At 42.1% G+C, this 22,372-nt stretch overlaps 1 protein-coding gene across 1 annotated transcript in view; it reads left to right on the forward strand.

Annotated features, from left to right (window-relative positions):
• The window catches only part of SMYD3 (SET and MYND domain containing 3), an 876,371-nt gene that overhangs the window by 519,688 nt on the left and 334,311 nt on the right, over window positions 1-22,372 (forward strand). Inside the window, exons 6-7 of the mRNA XM_040429445.1 lie at window positions 1-68; window positions 3,825-3,927. Coding sequence (XP_040285379.1) covers window positions 1-68; window positions 3,825-3,927 — 171 coding nt within the window. The remainder of the gene's footprint in view (window positions 69-3,824; window positions 3,928-22,372) is intronic.

Raw genomic sequence — 22,372 nt, forward strand, 5'->3', positions numbered from 1 at the left:
CTGACCTGTAACAGCTTCACCATCAGCGATGGAGAGATGCAGGACGTTGGTGTTGGCCTGTATCCCAGGTAATGCATAGACTGCCTTATTCACAGTGACTCAATTATTAGTTTTATTTTTTTTAGCTCTTAGGTAGCCGGTGGGGTTTATTAGAAGAAAACGACTTCCACTGTTAAATTACAAGGAAACGAGAAAAAAAAAAAATGATTTAAAATTTGTTTTCAGAATGCCTCATTACCAGCTGCAGAAATTATTTATGTAGTCTTAAACTGATGGCTTTTTGTTTAAGTTTAGCATGTGGATTTCACTAAGGACAGAAATAAGTTGAAAGGTAAAACTGGGGGCCCTAGTTTATATTTAATGCCACATGGACCTACAGTAATATAAGCAGTTCAACGGAAAGAGGCATTTTCATTAGAACTAAATTCTAAACTTTCCCACAGCAGGAATTATGATTCAGTTGTTACCACAATTCACTTACATTATCTTTAGCCAGCATTGCTAAGTGTCAAAACTTTCTAAATATTCTGGTCTACCACAGTGAATTTAGTAAAAGGATTTTTCGTGAATTTAATTTGAGCATAGAGAAGAGAAATTGTTATTTTTACGTTTAAAGAGAGTCTGTCAGGTAAATTTCACTAATATAACTACCAGCAATAGCCATCAGAACATTGTAAAAGCATTATAACCATACCTTTATGTCATCTTAGTGTTTATTCCATGTCCCGGAAAAGCACTTTTATCACTGAAAAACAGCTCCTGCGTGCCCAGCTGGGTGGGCATTCCTTTTCAAAGTGCCCACGTCCACTGCAATTTCCATGGAATAAACACCCAGATTACATAAAGGTATAGATATTATGCATTTATAAGATTCTGATGGCCATTGCTGGTAGTTATATCAGTGACATTTTTGTGACAGATTCCCCTTAATAGGAATGCATCATCAGAAAATGGACATTCTCCTCTTGCCGACTGCTCATTGACTAATATACATATTACTGCTTTATTCACAGGCACAATATATGATTAGAAAGACCCCAGTAATATGCGTTAGCTTATAAGCATAGAAAAAGCATGTATCTCTATGTGGTCATGCTATAGCTTGGTGGGTAGTGTATAATTGTGCATGTAGAGATCGTAGGTTTGAATCCTGGAACTATAATAATATATTATGCTTGTGGAAAGCAGTAGCAGTAATATGTATATTAGCTTTCTCAGCAGATCTCAGTGTGGTGAAGCTATAGTACATAGAGTATATGATATGTAGAAGCTAGGACACAGCTCTGCCCCTAGCATGTCTATCCCTGTCAATCAATGGAAGGCGGAGTGTGCAGAGCACAAGGGATGTTACAAAGCAGTGCTCCAAGGATTCAGCCCCTCCTTCTGGTGCTTGAACTTCTCATTTGCATATAAATAAAAATGCTGATTTTCTGCAGCTATTTAGCATATAGACAAAAGAAAGGTATTATTTTAATCAGCATGATGAGCTCTACCAGTATGTGTGGTTAAATAGGGTTGATTCTGGTGACGTAGCTGCTTTAAGACTTAAATGTGACTTGAGTACTGCTAAGTTTTTTGGACTCTTCGGTGCAATCAATTAAGGGTCCATTATGCCTTTCTTCTCATGCCCTAGGAAGAGCCAAATCCAGGAGCTGTACAGCTTTACATGGAGTGCCACTATACCATGTTCAGTTCAGTGCTGTGTTTGGAAGATATTCTAGGGGAGAATACCTCTATGCGATAGAGCATTATGAAATTGGAGATACAGTGGATATAAAAAGTCTCCACACCCCTGTTAAAATGTCAGGTTTCTGTGATGTAAAAAAATGAGACAAAGATAAATAATTTTAGATCTTTTTCCACCTTTAATGTGACCTATAAACTGTACCACTCAATTGAAAAACAAAGTGAAATCTTTTAAATAGAGGGAAGAAAAAAATATGAAAATAAAATATGGTTGCATAAGTGTGCACACCCTTAAACTAATACTTTGTTGAAGCACCTTTTGATTATATTACAGCACTCAGTCTTTTTGGGTATGAGTCTATCAGCATGGCATATTTTGACTTGGCAAGATTTGCCCACTCTTCTTTGCAAAAACACTCCAAATCTGTCAGATTGCGAGGGCATCTCCTGTGCACAGCCCTCTTCAGATCACCCCACAGATTTTCAATCGGATTCAGGTCTGGGCTCTGGCTGGACCATTCCAAAACTTTAATCTTCTTCTGGTGAAGCCATTCATTTGTTGATTTGGATGTATGCTTTGGGTCATTTTCATGCTGAAAGATGAAGTTCCTCTTCATGTTCAGCTTTCTAGCAGAAGCCTGAAGGTTTTGTGCCAATATTGACTGGTATTTGGAACTGTTCATAATTCCCTCTTGCTTAACTAAGGCCCCAGTTCCAGCTGAAGAAAAACAGCCCCAAAGCATGATGTGCAGTGTTGTTTTTGCGCCAAACATATCTTTTGGAATTATGGCCAAAAAGTTCAACCTCGGTTTCATCAGACCATAACACCTTTTCCCACATGCTTTTGGGAGACTTCAGATGTGTTTTTGCAAAATGTAGCCTGGCTTCAATGTTTTTCTTCGTAAGAAAAGGCTTTCGTCTTGCTACTCTACCCCATAGCCCAGACATATGAAGAATACAGGAGATTGTTGTCACATGTACCACACAGCCAGTACTTGCCAGATATTCCTGCAGCTCCTTTAATGTTGCTGTAGGCCTCTTGGTAGCCTCCGAGACCAGTTTTCTTCTCGTCTATTCATCAATTTTGGAGGGATGTCCAGTTCTTGGTAATGCCACTGTTGTGCGATATTTTCTCCACTTGATGATGACTGTCTTCACTGTGTTCCATGGTATATCTAATGCCTTGGAAATTCTTTTGTACCCTTCTCCTGACTGATACCTTTTAGCAATGAGATCCCTCTGATGCTTTGGAAGCTTTCTGTGGACCATGGCTTTTGCTGTGGGATGCGATTAAGAAAATTTCAGGAAAGACCAACTAGAGCAGCTGAACTTTATTTGGGGTTAATTAGAGGCAGTTTAAATGAAGGCAGGTGTATGCTGACTCCTATTTAACATGATTTTGAATGTGATTGCTTAATTCTGAACACGGCTACATCCCCAGTTATAAGAGGGTGTGCACACTTATGAACCCACATTATTTTTTTTTTGTTTTGTTTTCTTCCCTCCACCTAAAAGATTTTAGTTTGTTTTTCAATTGAGTGGTACAGTTTATAGGTCACATTAAAGGTGGAAAAAGTTTTAACAGGGGTGTGTAGACTTTTTATATCCACTGCATATGGAAATACGATAAGTATTATAAGTGCCGGTTACAGTTTCATCCAAAATGAAGCCACAATACATCTACATCTGAGGACATAAAGGGGAGGTCGGCGTATTGTCAGGCAGGTTGATTGCTATATACCTATAATCCACTCCCATCAGTGCGCATGAGTAAAGGGATATGACCCCCGAAACATTGTGTGTGATGTGGAAGTGTGGAAAACTCAGCGTTCTCCATGAGAAGTTCTAAGAAAATGTTATGCCATATATAGAATGAAGATAATAAAAAGCGAAGGCACTGTTTGTACAGAAGGATCATGAGTAGTGATGATTTGCTCAACGTATCAATGAAGTGATTGCTTTTTTCTTCCTGCACTTTGAAAAAGAAAGTTGAAAGGGAAATCAGCTTAATAGTATTGACTGCTTTCCATTCCCCGTTTCCACCAGCAATAATAGGATTTTTGGCAGATAAACTCTTCAAGTATGTTCAATTAACTTTGTTTTAATATATCCTATTTTTCAATATTTTCTTATTTTAGCATGTCTCTGTTAAATCACAGTTGTGACCCAAACTGTGTGATCGTCTTTGAAGGAACATGCCTGCACCTCCGCACAGTGAAGGAAATACCACAGGGGCAAGAGGTACGATAATTAAGTTGTCCATTCCTTCTGTCATAGACACCTGGAACTGCTGACTTCCACCCATTTACATTCCTGTGCTGTCTCATTCCGCAGAGCATAGACTGTATAGACCATCAGTCACTGCTCATATCTTTCATAGGATAGTCAATGAATTAAACTGTCTTTACATGCCATTAGGATATTTGTGTCATCCCAAGTCCTAAATCACCTGTATTTGTGATATATGTATTTTGGAATCCAGACATGTACACATTATGAAAGAGACCGCAGTGTCTACTCATCATTCAGTAATAGTCTGTGTAGCTTCTTCTGCAGTAAATCTGCCAAACTGTCGGAACGCAGAACCTTAATATTGCCTTATGAATTGCGTTTGTCTGTTTTTCCCATTTGTGTTGTCATGCAATTGTTTCTGGAGTATAACAAGTGTTCCATAGTACAGCAGAAAAAAATGCTGTTTCTCATTTAGAAAGTAGACTACCATATATTATCTTTGGAAGACGTCAGGTATTTGGGAGTTTTTATTTATTAGACTAGTGCACAGTGAACTTAAGACACATATACAAAATAAGTTGCATTTCTTTGAGCGTTGATCTAATCTGGTAAAACTGTAGAAGTCAACCTTCAGCCAGCCAATGCCCAGGTGCAGACTCCCATGGGCAAGCGCTTCCGAGAACATTATCCCACCTCAGTGTCAGTCAAAGGATCAGGAGCGCCTGCACATTAACACGCTGAAGCCAAGTACACTACAGTGGGAATCAATGCGCAGGCTCCAGAAAGGAGATCATATAGTGCATGCACAAAATTTTAGGATGGAATCGCATCTGAAAGAATCCACCTGAAAGAAGGCCACCAATCAAAAGCCAAGGGGTGGGATCGGGGTGCAATGAGCTTGACATTAAGCATGAAAGCTGCTGCCCCCTTGAGTTCAAGGACCTCAACGGGTGAGCTCAGACAGCTTACACAAGAACATCATTAGAAACCTGATGTCATCAGCTGTAAGGTACTGCTGGCGGTTTATGGTCCATTTTTTGGGGCTGACAGGTTCCCTTCAAGGTTGTAAGGGTTTTTTCATTTGGGCATAAATGTATCATTCTTCTGCTTTCGGCAAGCAGAACTGGTGTTTGACCATATAACAAACTATTTCCTCAGTGCTGGTCTTCTAGAAGAATAGAAGGAAGAAAGGAAGGAGATCTGTGTGACAGCACAGTGGAGAAGTCTATGGGGCACATTTCCTAATGGACTTGCACCACTTTTAGAGTTCAACATTTTTATTGGAAAATTTTTGTTTAAAGATCAGCAAGGCGTGACATCACATAAACAGTTTGGGGTGGACGCAGCCACCAATGATGTGAATAGTTCCAGTAATAATAATCTTACATTACTATTGAATACATGGTTTAACAGTGACCTAGGTACATCGTGGATTAGGATCATAACTACTAAAATTAGCAACATATTACCCACACAGTAAGCCGTATTTGCGTCAGATTTATTATCTTCTTAATCTTTATAATGCCTAGAATATTTACAGCTTTACCAGTTATGATCAGGGTGAATTATTTTCTGCTTTATTAGGTGTTAAGGATCTTCAATTAAACGTAAAAACCATAAGTAACAAATTTTGAACACTGGTCTGTCTATTCAGGATGCTTAGCTATCAAGAGTGACCTATAGAATGGGGACTTAAAAAGGGTATATTTGACCACTACTTTTCATAGTTGGCCAGAGCTGTGAGGGCCATTTACTGGGAAAATTTCGGGTGAGCCATCCATGGGTTCCATATACGTCTATATTTCACAGGGGGGAGCATAGAGGGCGGAATCATCCTTTCATAACGACATGTGTTATTCAGTTCAGCTACCACTTCTGAGAAATCCGGTGGAGTCACTTTTTTCCAGTGGCGGGTTATGACTAGTTTGGCGCTCAGTAAGACATGCCCCACCATGGGTCTATATAATGTATGTAAACGCTCTATGCCAAGAAATAAAAGAGCGAGTTCCGGAGAGGGATGGATGTCTTGACCAGACAATTCCCGCAACAAAGTGAACACTTGCCCCCAGAAGCTAGTGACAACTGGGCATGCCCAAAAAACATGGAGCAAGGATCCCGTGTTCCCACATTCCCTCCAACATAAGGGAGAAGTTGTGGGGTAAATGATGTGTAGTCTTTTGGGTGTAAAGTACCAATTCAAAAGCGTCTTAACACCAGCCTCATAATGTGTGACACATTTAAAGTTAGAGGCTAAAAAACCTATTGCGGATGTCCATTTATCCTCAGAAAATGTGTTGTTCAACTCCCTTTCCCATTTCTGGATTGTTTTGGATTTGATGAATTTAGATTTATCACCAATATACTCATATATGCGTCCTGTCGCTCCTTTTTTCAACAAGTTCCGGGAACAGTAAAGTTGAAGGATCTCTGTATGTGTATGAGGGGGCTTAGTAATAATAGATGTCAGTAAATGCTTAACCCTAAGGTAGTTGAATATTTCACTAGTTGGAAGTTGGAACATCTGTTGGGCAGTGGTGAACTGAAGGACTCCCTCTGAGCAAACAAGCTGAGAGACCCTCTCAATCCCCCGATCCCGCCAACACCGAAGACTAATATCCCTCAAGATCCATTCCAGGGAGCGAATATCTAAATGGGAGAACAAGGTGTCGGTAGAGTTTGCGTGTGAGCTGTGAAATTGCAACCAAAGCTTCCCTACATGCTTTACGGTCCGCAGGGAAATGTCAGGAACTTTCCCGCTCCATAATATGCCAATCAATAAGTCCCTTAAGGAATCCTCTTTAATTGAGTAGGATTCAATTTGGTGCCAGGCTTTATTACAATCTTTGTCCCACCATTCCCTAGCAAGTGACAGGCTAATGGCTCTATGATAGTCCCTGATGCAAGGTAATCCCAGCCCTCCTGCTTTTTTTCGTAAGAAAAGCTGTTTTTGGGTAATTCTAGGTTTAAGCGATTTCCAAACATATTTGGACAATATTGTCTGTGCCTTTCGAAAAAATATGTCAGGAATCGGAATAGGAAGAGCTCTAAATATGTATATTAATTTAGGTAGTGTCATCATCTGAAACGCTGCTACCCTGCCAACCCATGATATCTCCTTCATAGAGTACTGAGAGAGATCAGACGACATGGTCCTGAGGAGGGGTTCATAGTTCTGTTCATACAGGTGAGAACAAGGGTGCGTCAATTTAATTCCCAAGTATGGAAGTTTCAGTTCCTGCCAATCTAGGGGAAAACGAGACTTCAACGCTCCAACATCATCTTGAGGGATATTGAGCATTAGGGCTTGGGATTTGGAATTATTAATTTTGTAATAAGAAAGTGTGCCAAAGTGTGTTAATATGTCAAAGGCCGAACTAAGTGATTGAAGGGGGTTTGATAGGGTGAGGATAATATCGTCAGCATATAGTGATATTCTATGGTCTCTCCCACCAATGTCTACACCATGAATAAGAGGAGCTTTCCTGATGTGTTGGGCTAAAGGTTCCAAAGCTAAGATGAATAGGAGGGGTGACAGAGGGCAACCTTGACGGGAACCATTGGTGATCTGGAAAGGAGCAGATAGCACTCCGTTAACCCATACCTTAGCAGTAGGAGAGGTATACAAGCTATAAAAGGCGTTCAATATGTTACCCTGAAAGCCCATTCTATCCAGGACTGAGAATGCGAATGACCAATGTAGGCGGTCAAACGCCTTCTCGGCGTCTAATGTCACTGCCAACATAGGGAGGTTATTTTGTTCAGCATATTCAAATAAGTTGATCAATCTTCTGGTATTGTCTGATGCTATACGGCCCTTAACAAACCCCGTTTGGTCATCATTGATCAGAGATGGGAGTATAGCTGACAATCTACTGGCTATTATTTTAGCGAAAATTTTGATGTCCGAATTTAGAAGCGAAATTGGCCTAAAATTTTGAGGAACTTTAGGGGACTTCCCGGGTTTTGGTAAAGTAACTATAAGGGCTGTGAGCATTTCAGTTGGGAATGGGGTTCCTTCAAAGGCGCGGTTAAAAATATCGAGAATATAAGGGGACAGTATAGGAAGGAAAGTTTTGTAGTACTCATTAGACAAACCATCCGGGCCTGGAGATTTGCCCGCTGGGAGGGTTGTTATTATCTTTTAGGATTCTATGGGTGTGAGAGGGGCATTCAATGAGTGGAGTTGATCAGGAGAGAGAGCAGGTAGATCAGATTGAGCCAGAAAGTTTTCCACCAATTCGGGATAGCTATCTGGCAAGACAACCGTGTCTTTAAGATTATATAGATTATGGTAGTAGGAGCGGAATTGTTCCGCGATATCTCTAGGATCTAGTAATTTTGCTTTAGATGACGGGTGAATGAGGAATGGGATCTTTGATTTGGATTGCTGAGACTTAAGTTGGTTAGCTAGTAGTTTACCGGCCCTATTCCCTTGGGCATAATACCTTGATTTTAATCTAAGTAGAGATTTAGAGTAATTATGTGACAGTAGGCTACACAATTTGTCCCTCTCTATTTTTAGTAGGGAAGATGTTTGAGCTGTAGGGGACGTTTTATTCCGATTCTCAAGGTCTGCTATAGATTTAAGCAACTGAGAGATTTCCTTTTCTTTAATTTTTCTTAATTTGCATTTTAATCTGATCAGGGAGCCCCGAATGAACGCCTTATGGGTCTGCCATAGGACATATTTATCCATGACAGATCCATCATTGAAGGCGAAAAACTCCTTCAATTCAGTTGATATCTCCCTAACAGTTTCTGGATTGGAAAATAAATATGGATCATTACGCCAAATGGGAGCTCGTGGACTTGCACCACTTTTAGATGTAAAAAGTGTCGCAAGTCCCTTTAGATGTCCGGCCGTGTGATACAGTTTTGGTGCACGGCTGGTTTTGTGCCTTTTTCACCAGTTGGGCATTACCAGGGGTGTGTTGAAGGCCGTGCTGGGGCTGGGACTCCGTCCCCCACAAATGGAAACAGGCACAAATGTTATCTAAAAACTACGTCAGCCAGGGGTTTTTATTCCAGGCACACGGACTGCCACAGATGTGCCTATTTTATCTGGCGAGGACTGCAGGTATCATTTACTACATTGTCTACACTCAGAGAGCTATCACTGTCTTATCTGTGGTGTTACATAGGACTCCTGGGACCATCCAAAACTCCTATGATCCAGCGGGACAGTCTTGGAGTTCGGTGATTGTCTTGTGGTACCAGGACAGCTGTGGCATGCTGCGCTCTCACTTGTTTTTGCATTCTTAGTACCCAGAGACAGTAAAGTGCAAGGGAGCCACTATCTGCTTCAGTAGTCAACTGCTGGCACTCTCATCATGCCTGCAGAGCGCGGAGGTTGAGAATGATGATGATTCCACAATCCCTGTACTTCATTGCCTCTGCTGCTGGGGAGAGCAGGTGTGCTCTATTCTCCGGGGGAACAGGGCAGGGTAAGTATTATTTTTTTACCTGGTTAACAATTCAGGGGCCACTAAAGGGGGCATTCTACTGTATGGGGACACTAAAGAAAACATTCTACTGTAAGGGGGCATTTTACTGTATGGGGACACTAAAGGAGACATTCTACTGTAAGGGGGCATTCTACTGTATGGGGACACTAAAGGAAACATTCTACTGTAAGGGGGCATTTTACTGTATGGGGACACTAAAGGAAACATTCTACTGTAAGGGGGCATTCTACTGTATGGGGACACTAAAGGAGACATTCTACTGTAATGGGGCATTCTACAGTATGGGGACACTAAAGGAAACATTCTACTGTAAGGGGGAATTTTACTGTATGGGGACACTAAAGGAAACATTCTACTGTAAGGGGGCATTCTACTATATGGGGACACTAAAGGAGACATTCTACAGTAAGGGGGCATTAAAGGGGGCATTCTACTGTATGGGGACACTAAAGGAGACATTCTGCTGTAAGGGGGCATTAAAGGGGGCATTCTACTGTATGGGGACACTAAAGGAAACACTCTACTGTAAGGGGGCATTAAAGGGGGCATTCTACTGTATGGGGACACTAAAGGAAACATTCTACTGTGAGGGGGCATTAAAGGGGGCATTCTACTGTATGGGGACACTAAAGGAGACATTCTACTGTAAGGGGGCATTAAAGGGGGCATATTACTTTATGGGGACACTAAAGGAGACATTCTACTGTAAGGGGGCATTAAAGGGGGCATTCTACTGTATGGGGACACTAAAGGAAACATTCTACTGTAAGGGGGCATTAAAGGAGGCATTCTACTGTATGGGGACAGTAAAGGAGACATTCTACTGTAAGGGGGCATTCTGGGTGGGATTGGGGCGTGTATACATAGTCATTAAGTGGAGTTAGAGGCGTGGCTTAGTGTTAAAACAATTTACCACACCACTGATAATGTCCCTCCTTGGGCTTTTTGAAAGTTGAGAGGTAACAACTCCAGCAAAGGATATCCCAAACAAATCTCACAATGTGGATAAGGAATAATGCGAGGCAGGGAATAAGTATGGATAATGAAATGGATTGTTTGTCCAGGATGTGCATACTTTATATGAATCAGACAGATTAGAAACAAAAGTATAGAAGTTTTTAAGAGCTGAAGAAGATTCTGCAGCAAAGTGCAAATGAAATGTTTAATGTGAATAATTCAAGACAAACTGCACCAGAGCTTATGTAGCTGGAAAATCGAAAAAAAATGTAAAGCAGAAACCTGCACAGGGAAGTGTTTTGACTTTTGGAAACTGCATTCATTAAAATGATAATAATTGTAATTTTGTTTTCAATAGAACATTATGTGTCCTATAAAACAGACTAGCATTATTTTTCTTAAAGGGGATCTGTCACCACATACGGTAGATCACTATGAAACCATCTTAGGCTACTTTCACACTGGCGTTTTCGCGTTCCGCTTGTGAGATCCAGTCAGGGCTCTCACAAGCGGTCCAAAACGGATCAGTTTTGCCCTAATGCATTCTGAATGGAAAAGGATCCGCTCAGAATGCATTAGTTTGCCTCCGTTCAGTCACCATTCCGCTTTGGAGGTGGACACCATAACACTGCTTGCAGCGTTTTGGTGTCCGTCTGACGAAACTGAGCCAAACTGATCCGTTCTGACACACAATGTAAGTCAATGGGGACGAATCCATTTTCACTGACAAAATCTGGCACAATAGAAAACGGATCGGTCCTCTATTGACTTTCAATGGTGTTCAAGACGGATCTTTATTGGCTATCTTAAATATAATACAAACGGATCCATTCTGAACGGATGCAGACGGTTGTATTATCTGAACGGATCCGTCTGTGCAGATCCGCGGTGGCCTCATTGTGTAGAAATTATGTTTTTTATTTTTATTATTTATTGTATTGTATTTATTATTTTATTTGTATTATTTGTTTTATTTATTAGCCCCTGGGTGCAATGAGGGTGGTGTCGTTACACCATGCTGCATCTGATGCTCTGCTACTTTTCCTTCCGAGCCACACCTCCCCACTTTTACTGACAGGGCATTGAAGACATACTTAACCCTGGCCTTGAAGTCTCACAATTGCTAATTTGCTTCACTGTTCGGCACACATGCGGTACCACGACGAAGTTTGCTGCATCTGCACTAAACAGTGAAGCTAACAAGCAATCGTGAGACTTCGGGAGACCTCAGGGCCAGGTGTGAGTATGTCTTCCCTGCCAAGACCTGTCAGTCAAAGTATTGGCAGCACGGCCGGGGAAGAAAAGGAGTGGAGCCTTGGGTGCCGTAAGGTGATATGGCACTGCCCTTGTTGAACCAAGGCACCAATTAACATAGAATAAAAAGCCTAATTTCTCCACAATGGGGCCACGGATGGAAATATGACTAACACCACCAGAATGTAATCACAAGCTCCCATCTGGCCTTTAAGATTAGAGAGCTATGTGGTGACAAATTACCTTTCAGAAATTTGCTTGAAATGAAAGGGGTTTTCCCATGACAGACAATGGGGGCATATCGCTAGGATATGCCCCCATTGTCTCTTAGGTGGGGGTCCCACCGCTGGGACCCGCACCTATATCGAGAACGGAGCCTCGAAAGTGAAGGAGGGCGCACTGTGCATGCGCAGCCGCCCTCCATTCATTTTCTATGTCCCCGGCGAAAATAGTCGAGCCCATAGAAGTGAATGGGAGTGGTGGCCGGTCATGCGCTGTGCGCTCCCATTCACTTCTATGGGGAGCTGGCTTGGTGGTGGCCGGACCGGAGTCCTTCAGCCACCACCTTGCGGGGCTCAGTTCTCGATATAGATGCAGGTCCCAGCGGTGGGACCCGCACCTATAAGACAATGGGAGCATATCCTAGCGATATGCCCCCATTGTCTATGATGAGACAACATCATACACTGGAGAGGTAGCTGATTGCAGGGAGCAGGCAAGTGATTGCTATGTTTAATACTAGTTGGGGATACTGTAGTTGGCACTGTGGCTGGCACGGTTATTGTGACAGGTACTTGTAGGGGTTCTGATGGGGAAATGTAGCTGCTGGGACATTGATGGGGTCTTATACGTATAGGAATGCATTGAGTGGCACAATAGGGCATATCCACAACCCTTTTATTTCCATAAAAATAATGTATCATAGTTCACATACGGGGATTACAACTCTTAATAAACATGGCATGTTGTGTTGCCTTCAGGTTTGATGATTACATTTTATTCCAGACAATTATCTACTAATGCAGTAAAGGGGAGAATTACACATACATCTTATGTAGGTATATTCAGGAAAAGAATGTTTATCACCTAAGGAAACTGTGTGAGGAAAGGCCATGTACAGTAACTGATGGATGTGACGTTGCTGGCCTGCTTTGATATTGACCCGTATGGCACTGACATACAGTCAGGTCCATAAATATTGGGACACCGACACAATTGTAACATTTTTGGCTCTATACACCACCACAATGGATTTGAAATGAAACGAACAAGATGTGCTTTAACTGCAGACCGTCAGCTTTAATTTGAGGGTATTTACATCCAAATCAGGTGAACGGTGTAGGAATTACAACAGTTTGCATATGTGCCTCCCACTTGTTAAGGAACCAAAAGTAATGAGACAATTGGCTTCTCAGCTGTTCCATGGCCAGGTGTGTGTTATTCCCTCATTATCCAAATTACAATGAGCAGATAAAAGGTCCAGAGTTAATTTCAAGTGTGCTATTTGCATTTGGAATCTGTTGCTGTCAACTCTCAAGATGAGATCCAAAGAGCTGTCACTATCAGTGAAGCAAGCCATCATTAGGCCGAAAAAACCCAACAAACCCATCAGAGAGATAGCAAAAACATTAGGGTGGCCAAAACAACTGTTTGGAACATTCTTAAAAAGAAGGAACGCACCGGTGAGCTCAGAAACACCAAAAGACCAGGAAGACCATGGAAAACAACTGTGGTGGATGACCCAAGAATTCTTTCCCTGGTGAAGAAAACACCCTTCACAACAGTTGGCCAGATCAAGAACACTCTCCAGGAGGTAGGTGCATGTGTGTCAAAGTCAACAATCAAGAGAAGACTTCACCAGAGTGAATACAGAGGGTTCACCACAAGATGTAAACTATTGGTGAGCCTCAAAAACAGGAAGGCCAGATTAGAGTTTGCCAAATGATATCTAAAAAAGCCTTCACAGTTCTGGAACAACATCTATGGACAGATGAGACCAAGATCAACTTTTACCAGAGTGATGGGAAGAGAAGAGTATGGAGAATGAAAGGAACTGCTCATGATCCTAAACATACCACCTCATCAGTGAAGCATGGTGGTGGTAGTGTCATGGCGTGGGCATGTATGGCTGTCAATGGAACTGGTTCTCTTGTATTTACTGATGATGTAACTGCTGACAAAAGCAGCAGGATGAATTCTGAAGTGTTTCGGGCAATATTATCTGCTCATATTCAGCCAAATGCTTCAGAACTCATTGGACGGCGCTTCACAGTTCAGATGGACAATGACCCAAAGCATACTGCAAAAACAACCATAGAGTTTTTTTAAGGGAAAGAAGTGGAATGTTATGCAATGGCCAAGTCAATCACCTGACCTGAATCCGATTGAGCATGCATTTCACTTGCTGAAGACAAAACTGAAGGGAAAATGCCCCAAGAACAAGCAGGAACTGAAGACAGTTGCAGTAGAGGCCTGGCAGAGCATCACCAGGGATGAAACACAGCGTCTGGTGATGTCTATGCATTCCAGACTTCTGGCTGTAATTGACTGCAAAGGATTTGCAACCAAGTATTAAAAAGTGGAATTTTGATTTATGATTATTATTCTGTCCCATTACTTTTGGTTCCTTAACAAGTGCGAGGCACATATGCAAACTGTTGTAATTCCTACACCGTTCATGTGATTTGGATGTAAATACCCTCAAATTAAAGCTGACAGTCTGCAGTTAAAGCAAATCTTGTTCGTTTCATTTCAAATCCATTGTGGTGGTGTATAGAGCCAAAAATGTTAGAATTGTGTTGATGTCCCAATATTTATGGACCTGACTGTATTCTGCAGCGCTTTGCATCTTCACCCGCAATCTATCAGTATGTCTTTGGAGTGTGGGAGGAAACCGGAGAACCCAGAGGAAATCCAAGCAAACACAAGTATTATCCTTGGTCAGATTCAAACCCAGAACCCCAGCACTGCACGACACCAATGCTAACCACTAAGCAACTGTGCTGCATGGACATAGGCTTGTGGAAGGTAAAATAGAAATGGTGTTTTCAAAGTTCTCTATGAGCTCTAAGATTATTATAATTTTTTTATTTTATTATCTTCACGTCTTTTTTTACTCTGTCTGGTGACAGCAAATTCTCTTGGTGTATATGTCATATATATGCATTATAAACTTCTATTAGCTGAAGATATGCTGAATAGTCACTGCCACCAGTCACGTATTGTGGGTTGCCAGCGCCCGGGGCAAGCCAAATATTGTGCCGCCTAACCTGTGGACATGCCCCTTTTTATAGAATCATGCCCCATTTATGCCCAACAGTTATAATCCATTCCCCATTTAGGCTCCAAGCCCCACTGAGATGTAATTCCCATTTACCCCACCACCAGCCTGCCCACTGTCCCCCTCTGCACTCCCTAAACTAAATTTAAAGAAAACCTCCCCTTTCTATATGCTCCTTGAGTCCTCCTACGATGTGCATAAGGTACAAGAAAATCTAAATGTCAGCAGAACCCTACAGGAATGTTTGAGCTACCAGCTTGCACACCCAGAACTATGTGTCCCAAATACTGTTGTCAGATGAACAAAGTCAATCAAATAAATCATCAATATGCTTTGCAAAAATGAGGAAATTCGCAGTAAGGTTGCACATTTTCCTTATTATGAGCAGATGTTTTATTGGTATTACATGTGTTTGGTTTGTTGTAAACACCAACATATGTTCAGGAATGTAACCACATCAAAAAGGCCAGCTATGGTTATGTAACCAGCCAGTATGCATGTGAAGCCTGGTTCTGCTTACAATGTGGCCTTTGTCTTTTTGTTTATATGGTTAGAGTGTGCATGTATTTAACTACCATACTTCATAGCTGCCAAAAGTATCAGATTATCATAAAATATTTAATTTTTGTAAGACCAAAACCCATTTGAAATTTAGAATCTAGTAGCCAAAAGACCCATCTTAACTGAAGCTACATTTTTGTAATTATCTTTTACTTGAGTTGGCCTGAAAGCCCATCTTTGCTAGTCCCGTAGAGTTGATTGAAATAGCGTACATGCAGTACCCCCCTGTTAAAATGTTTGGTGTAGATTTATCAAAACTGGTATGAAAGAAAACTGGCTTAGTTGCCCATAGCAACCAATCAGATTCCACCTTTCATTTTTCAGAGCTCCTTTGAAAAATGAAAGGTGGAATCAGGTTGCTATGGGCAGCTAAGCCAGTTTTCTTTTATACCAGTTTTTTACCTGTAAATCTCCCCCTATGTGTTCCAAAAGGCTTTGGCTAGGAAATAGTTTATTGGCAGTTCCTAGAGTTAGTTGCCAAGTAGTAGGCTGACCTCACCCCCTGGTTAATGAGTCTTGTAGCAAGCCAGAGTGAAGACTTGTTTTGTATGTGCTGCGGCCAAGTAGGCCAAGACAAGGGAAAGAAGGATTGAATTATTCCAGAAGGTTGAGGATCTTAAAAAATGCACACATATGGCTGTAGACTTCACTGCATGTGTTTTGGGTTATATTGCCTCTGAAGCCTGCCACACTACTGAGATAGACTTACCATCTGATTTAGGACTGCACTCCACAGTTAGTCATTGCAGAGAAGTATTGCGAGAAATTGCGCTCTTATGGCCATTTGTGAAAATTACATGTATCTTTAGAAAGATACTCAGGGAGGACCACCGTCATAGCCGTCCTCTATACACAGGTTTTGAGAAAAGACTACTCTGTGAAATACTTGAGAACGGTGCCTGCTGCTTGTGCTTGCATTGGGACACCCATCATTTAATCAATAAAAGAGAGACTTTATTTTACCATTACCAAGATGGCCTGGTCATTGGGCTCCACATCTTATCCGGCCCCTTGCTGTCCTGCCTTGAACCCCACTATCCTTACGTACACTATCCAAGGGCACCCAGCCACCAACAGGCAGGAGACCTCAAGGTTCAGGGTGTGCCCTGAGTGGAAGAAGGGCTGCACCCCTACACTCACTGCATTTGCCTCCTGGAGCAGAATTTGCCACCGTGAGAACTACAACCATTCTCATCGCCACCACTCTCCACCTCCCTCGCGTCTCCTTCTGCCGGCCGGCATGCTGTAGACATGCTACATTCATACTGAGGAACACTGGCCCATTTCTTGTGATCTGTAGGGCCCCAGGGGTTGGACCCTCACGGGTCAGACACATACCCAATGCTGTGGTTCTTGTAATGGGGCAGCCCCTTTAACCCCTTCAGGACCGAGCCATTTTTCACCTTATAGATCGGGCTAAATTTCGGAAATCTGACATGTCACTTTGTGTGGTAATAACTTTGGAATGCTTTTACCTATCCAGTCAATTCTGAGACTGTCTTCCTATGACACGTCATACTACATGTTAGTGGTAAGTTTTAGTAATCTACCAATAATTTAGAAAAATTCTAAATTCTCTATTTTTAAGATGGATAGTGATACCCCATAAAATAATTATTACTTAACATTCCCCATATGTTTACTTTATGTTGCCATCAGTTTGTAAATGTAATTTTATTTTTTTAAGACGTTAGAAGGCTTAGAAGTTTAGAAGCACATTTTAAAACCAGTTCAAATTTGAAGTCTTTTTGTAGGGATTACATAATAGAAACCACCCACCCCATGTTAGGAACTACATCCCTCAAATGTTTCAAAACAATTTTAGAAACTTTGTTAACCCTTTAGGTGTCCCACACAAATTTAAAAAAACTAGAATAGACATTTCAAAATGTCACTTTTTTTTTTAAAGTTTCCAATTGAAACGAATTTTCCTGTAAAACAGCAATGTTTAATAACCAAACAAACCTCTACTGGGCTTGCTGCACTGAGTGGGCTTCTGAATAAATGGAGTTTAAAGAACCGGAGTCTAAGACGAGGAGCAATAAACTAAGGTTTGATAGGTTTTCCTTGTGTGTTGTTTGCTTGATTCTAGAAAGTTCTCCAGTTTCAGCAGAGTCTAAGGCTAAATGCACACGATCAGGATTGCGTGCGGATTTGCGTGCGGAAAATCCGCACTGTAGGTCATGTACATTTTATTCTAAGAGAATTTGAAATTCTCAGTGCACACGATGCAGATTTTTTCTGCGCGGATTTTGACCTGCGGTGCGGATTTTAAAATCCGCAGCATGTCAATTTATTTTATTTTTCCTGACCGGATTTTCTTCATTCACTTAGTAAAATCCGCATGCGGAAAATCCGCACCGAAACCGCACCAAATCCGCACAGATTTGCCTGCGAACACCTGCGGATTTCAATGCAGATGCTCTGCACATGAATCCTGAACATGTGCATCTACCCTAAGGCTCCATTCAGACGTCCGTAGAATGGGTCCACATCCGTTCCCGCCGCTCTGGAAACAAATAGAGCATGTCCTATTCTTGTCCGCAATTGCGGACAAGAATAGACATTTCTATGGGGGTGCCGGCCAGGTGTATTGCGGATCCGCAATGCACTACAGAAGTCTGAATGGAGCCTAAATCTAACTCATATTTGCTGTTTTCCTTCTTTACTGTACATCCTCACTTAAACATGTGCTCTATGGACAATGCTACTAAGTGTGTGTCCTGTGCAATGTATGCGTGCCTTGAAGAACCATTCGAGGGTGAATACATTTGCAGTAGATGCAAGCATGTTGCATATTAGGAAACCCAGATCTTGGATTTAAATAGGCAGCTTGAAATACTTAGGGACATTGCAGACCTGGAGAGAGGCTTAGACCTCATAGTGCAGGCACTGATTGGGGTCAGTGAAATGGAGATGGGAGGAGGAGGGCAAGAACAGGACTATCAGGTCAGCAATTGGGTTAATATAGGAAGAAGGGGTAGAGGGAAAAGTGCCAGGGAGGCTAGTCCTGAGCTGGAATGCCCTAGTAAATATACCTATTTGGCTTATATTAGGGATGAAAGCCCAGGGCCAGCAACACTGCATCATGGTGTTTCTCCTAGCAACCAGGAAGATGACTGCTGCAGGAAGGATGGGAAAAGGAGTGCAGCAAAGATCAGATAGATGCTGTTGGTAGGGGACTCTATTATTTGGAGAACAGACAGGGTCATCTGTCACCAAGACCGTGAATGCCGAACAATGTTTTGTCTACCGGGTGTTCGGGTTCGGCATATTGCGGATCGGATTGACAGATTGCTAGGTGGGGCTGGGAAAGACCCGGCGGTCATGGTACACATTGGCCCCAATGACAAAGTCAGGGGAGATGGAAGGTCCTTAAAAATTATTTTAGGGAACTAGGAGAGAAGCTCAAGTCCAGGACCTCCAAGGTAGTGTTTTCAGAAATACTACCAGTGCCACGAGCGTCACCAGACAGACAACGAGAGCTTAGGGAGTTAAATAAGTGGCTCAGAAGCTGGTGCAGGAAGAAAAGGTTTAGGTTCATGGAGAACTGGGCCGACTTCTCTGTCGGTTACAGTCTCTACAGTAGGGACGGGCTGCACCTTAATGGGGAGGGTGCAACTGCCTTGGGGGGTAAAATGGTTAGACGGCTAGAGGAGCTTTTTACACTAGGCTCTGGGGGGAGGGTGGGGGGGTCATACTAATAAGGGGCTAGATAGTGTAGATAGAGAGGGGGATATAGGAGGGGACAGTGGGGATTTAGTGGGGGCTGGGGTTAGTGAGGAAAGTAGGGAGAAGACTGGGCAGAACTGTACACCAATGAAAAATAGAACTGCTGGTAACAAAAACCTCTTACATAAAAACATCGACCAAGGTAACCCAAAAATCCCAGATATTCACTTTACAGGTAATAGTAATTTAAAATGTGTTTTCACAAATGCCAGGAGTCTAGCTAGCAAAATGGGAGAGCTGGAGGCTATGGTACGAGATGAACACATAGATGTAGTTGGTGTGGCTGAGACATTGTTGGACTCTTCTCATGACTGGGCTGTTAATATTGAGGGTGTTACAATATTTAGGAAAGACAGGGTCAATAGAAAAGGTTGTGGCGTGTGCCTGTATGTGAGGAGTGATCTGAAGGCAAGTGTGAAAGAGGCAATTGTGGTTGCGGATGGTGAGAATGTTGAAACCATATGGGAGGAAGTTTAAAGGGATATAAACACTGAAAAAAATAATACTTGGTCTAATCTATAGACCCCCTAATATCACAGAGGAGAATGAAATGCAACTGTATAACCAAATAGAACGGGCTGCACAGACTGTTACAGTGGTCATAATGGGAGATTTTAACTTCCCAGACATTGACTGGGGTCATGATTCTGCCTCAACCGCAAAGGGGAGAAGATTCCTCAACTTGCTGCAGGGCCACTTTATGGCCCAGTTTGTAGAAGCTCCCACTGGGGGCGATGCTGTGTTGGATCTGGTAATCTCTAATGAGGCAGAGCTTGTTGGAAATGTTACTGTTCAAGAAACACTAGGTAATAGTGACCACAATATAATCATATTCCCCCTACACTATAAGAAGCAAATTCTGTCAGGCAGAGCAAAAACTCTGAATTTTAAAAAGGCTAATTTCCCTGGGTTGAGGGCAGCATTTCAGAGCATAGACTGAGAGCAGCTACTGTCACATAATAATACTGAGGATAAATGGGAGAGCTTTAAATCCACATAGCATTAATTGCACTAAAACATTTAATCCTTTAGGTAACAAGTATAAACAGTTACAATTAAACCCCCCATGGCTTACAGCTACTGTAAAAAGGGCAATAAATGACAAAAAAGGGCATTTAAAAAATACCAATCTGTGGGGTCAGATGTAGCCTTTGAAGTTTGTAAAATGGACATAAAAGTTGCAAAAATACAAAACGAACAGCACGTGGCAAAAGAGATCAAAACAAATCCCAAAAAGTTATTTAAATATATAAATGCTAAAAAAAACAAGGTCTGAGCAGGTAGGTCCCTAAATAATGGTAAAGGAGGGTTAGTCACGGAAGATGTGGAAAAGGCATAGTTACAATTTTTTTTTAGCTCTGTATATACAAAAGAATAGGAGAAAGAGAAAGGAGCTGATATCTGTGGTGCTGGGGCTGGTAGTACATCTAGTAATATACTCAATTGGCTAACTGTAGATATGGTCCAAGCTAAGTTAAATAAGGTAAATGTGAACAAGGCTTCTGGTCCAGATGGATTACACCCAAGAGTTATTAAAGAGATCTGTTCTATCATTGACGTGCCCCTGTTTATAAATTTTAAAGATTTTCTAGGAACTGGTACAGTGCAAAGTGATTGGCGCAAAGCAAATGTGGTGCCCATATTCAAAAAAGGATCTAGGTCCTCCACAGGTAATTATAGACCAGTTAGTTTAACTTCTCTTATGGGGAAAATGTTTGAAGGACTCTTAAGGGACTATATACAGGAGTATGTGACTGTAAATAATATTATAAGTGATAACCAATATGGGTTTACCAAGGACAGAAGTTGTCAGACTAACCTGATTTGATTTTATGAGGCGGTGAGTAGTAGCCTGGACAGAGGGGCGGCTGTGGATGTAGCGTTTCTGGATTTTGCAAAGGCTTTTTGTAGCGGTCTGGTGAGGGAGAAACAGCAAGGCAGGATTAAAATACGGTACAACAGACGAGGAGGCTGAACAAATACCGTTTTTTATTGAACAACAAAATATAGCGGCCGGCACCTGAGATTAACAGTACTGTACTGATACGCCAGGGGCGCAATCGGTAAATGGCAAGAACAGTATTAACAAATTTGCACAACGTTACAGAAAGGATATTTGAAGCGTCATATAACAAATGCGTTCTCATAAGCATGAAGATAGAAATACAGTCTACTCTCCTCTTCTATAATCCTATCTGATCCCCGCTAACCAGGGGGCATTTCTACAATGCTCTGACTAATGAAACCTGCTCTATGCCCTACCGCTACTAACACCGGTGCACACTCACAGTTCTGGAGTTATCTGAGTAGAGGTCTGTGATGTAGTCTTTTCCCACGAGGTGGATGCTTGTCTTGTCCGGAACATGGTGGCACGTGTTCTCTGGCTCCTGAATCGATCGCTTGCTTGTCTCAGCGCGTGGCCTGCTTCTCTCTCTATTGATTACAGCTGCAGCACTTCACTTCAGAGCCTATCTTGATCTGTCCTATACATAGCCAGTTTTTCAGGACTCCATCAGGACCCATGTCATTAGTCTCTCAGCTTGGCTCCTGACATGGCAGCCAGCCTCACAGCTTCCAGGGCACACACACACACAGCCAGGACTCCAACACCTGGAACTTCTTGCCCCTACTACCTCCTGTGTGTACCACAAAACCTCAGCTTCTTCTTATTCGGAGCCACAGCAGCCTGTAGTGGCTGGAATAAGTCATCACAGTCTATGAACACAATATTGCAGATATCTGTGCAAGAACAGTATTCTATTGGCTGACCCCTATATTTTGATACTGTCCCTCATAGATGTTGAATAGGTAAAGTAAGGTCTATAGCAGGCATGCTCAACCTGCGGCCCTCCAGCTGTTGCAAAACTACAACTCCCAGCATGCCCGAACAGCCTACAGCTATCAGCTTACAGCAGGGCATTGTGGGTGTTGTAGTTTTACAACAGCTGGAGGGCCGCAGGTTGAGCATGCCTGGTCTATAGGCTTGGAAAGTGTAGTTTGTAATTGGATAGAAAACTGGTAAAATGACTGTGTCCAGAGAGTTGTGGTCAATGATTCCTATTCAGAATGGTCCCGGGTTATAATTGCAGTACCCAAGGTTTAGAGCTAGGCCCTTTATTATTTAATTTATTTATTAATGATATCAAGGACAGGATTAATAGCACCATTTCTATTTTTGCAGATGACACTAAGCTGTGTAGCACTG

Source organism: Bufo bufo, chromosome 4, assembly GCF_905171765.1.
Source record: "Bufo bufo chromosome 4, aBufBuf1.1, whole genome shotgun sequence".
Taxonomy (NCBI): Eukaryota; Metazoa; Chordata; class Amphibia; order Anura; family Bufonidae; genus Bufo; species Bufo bufo.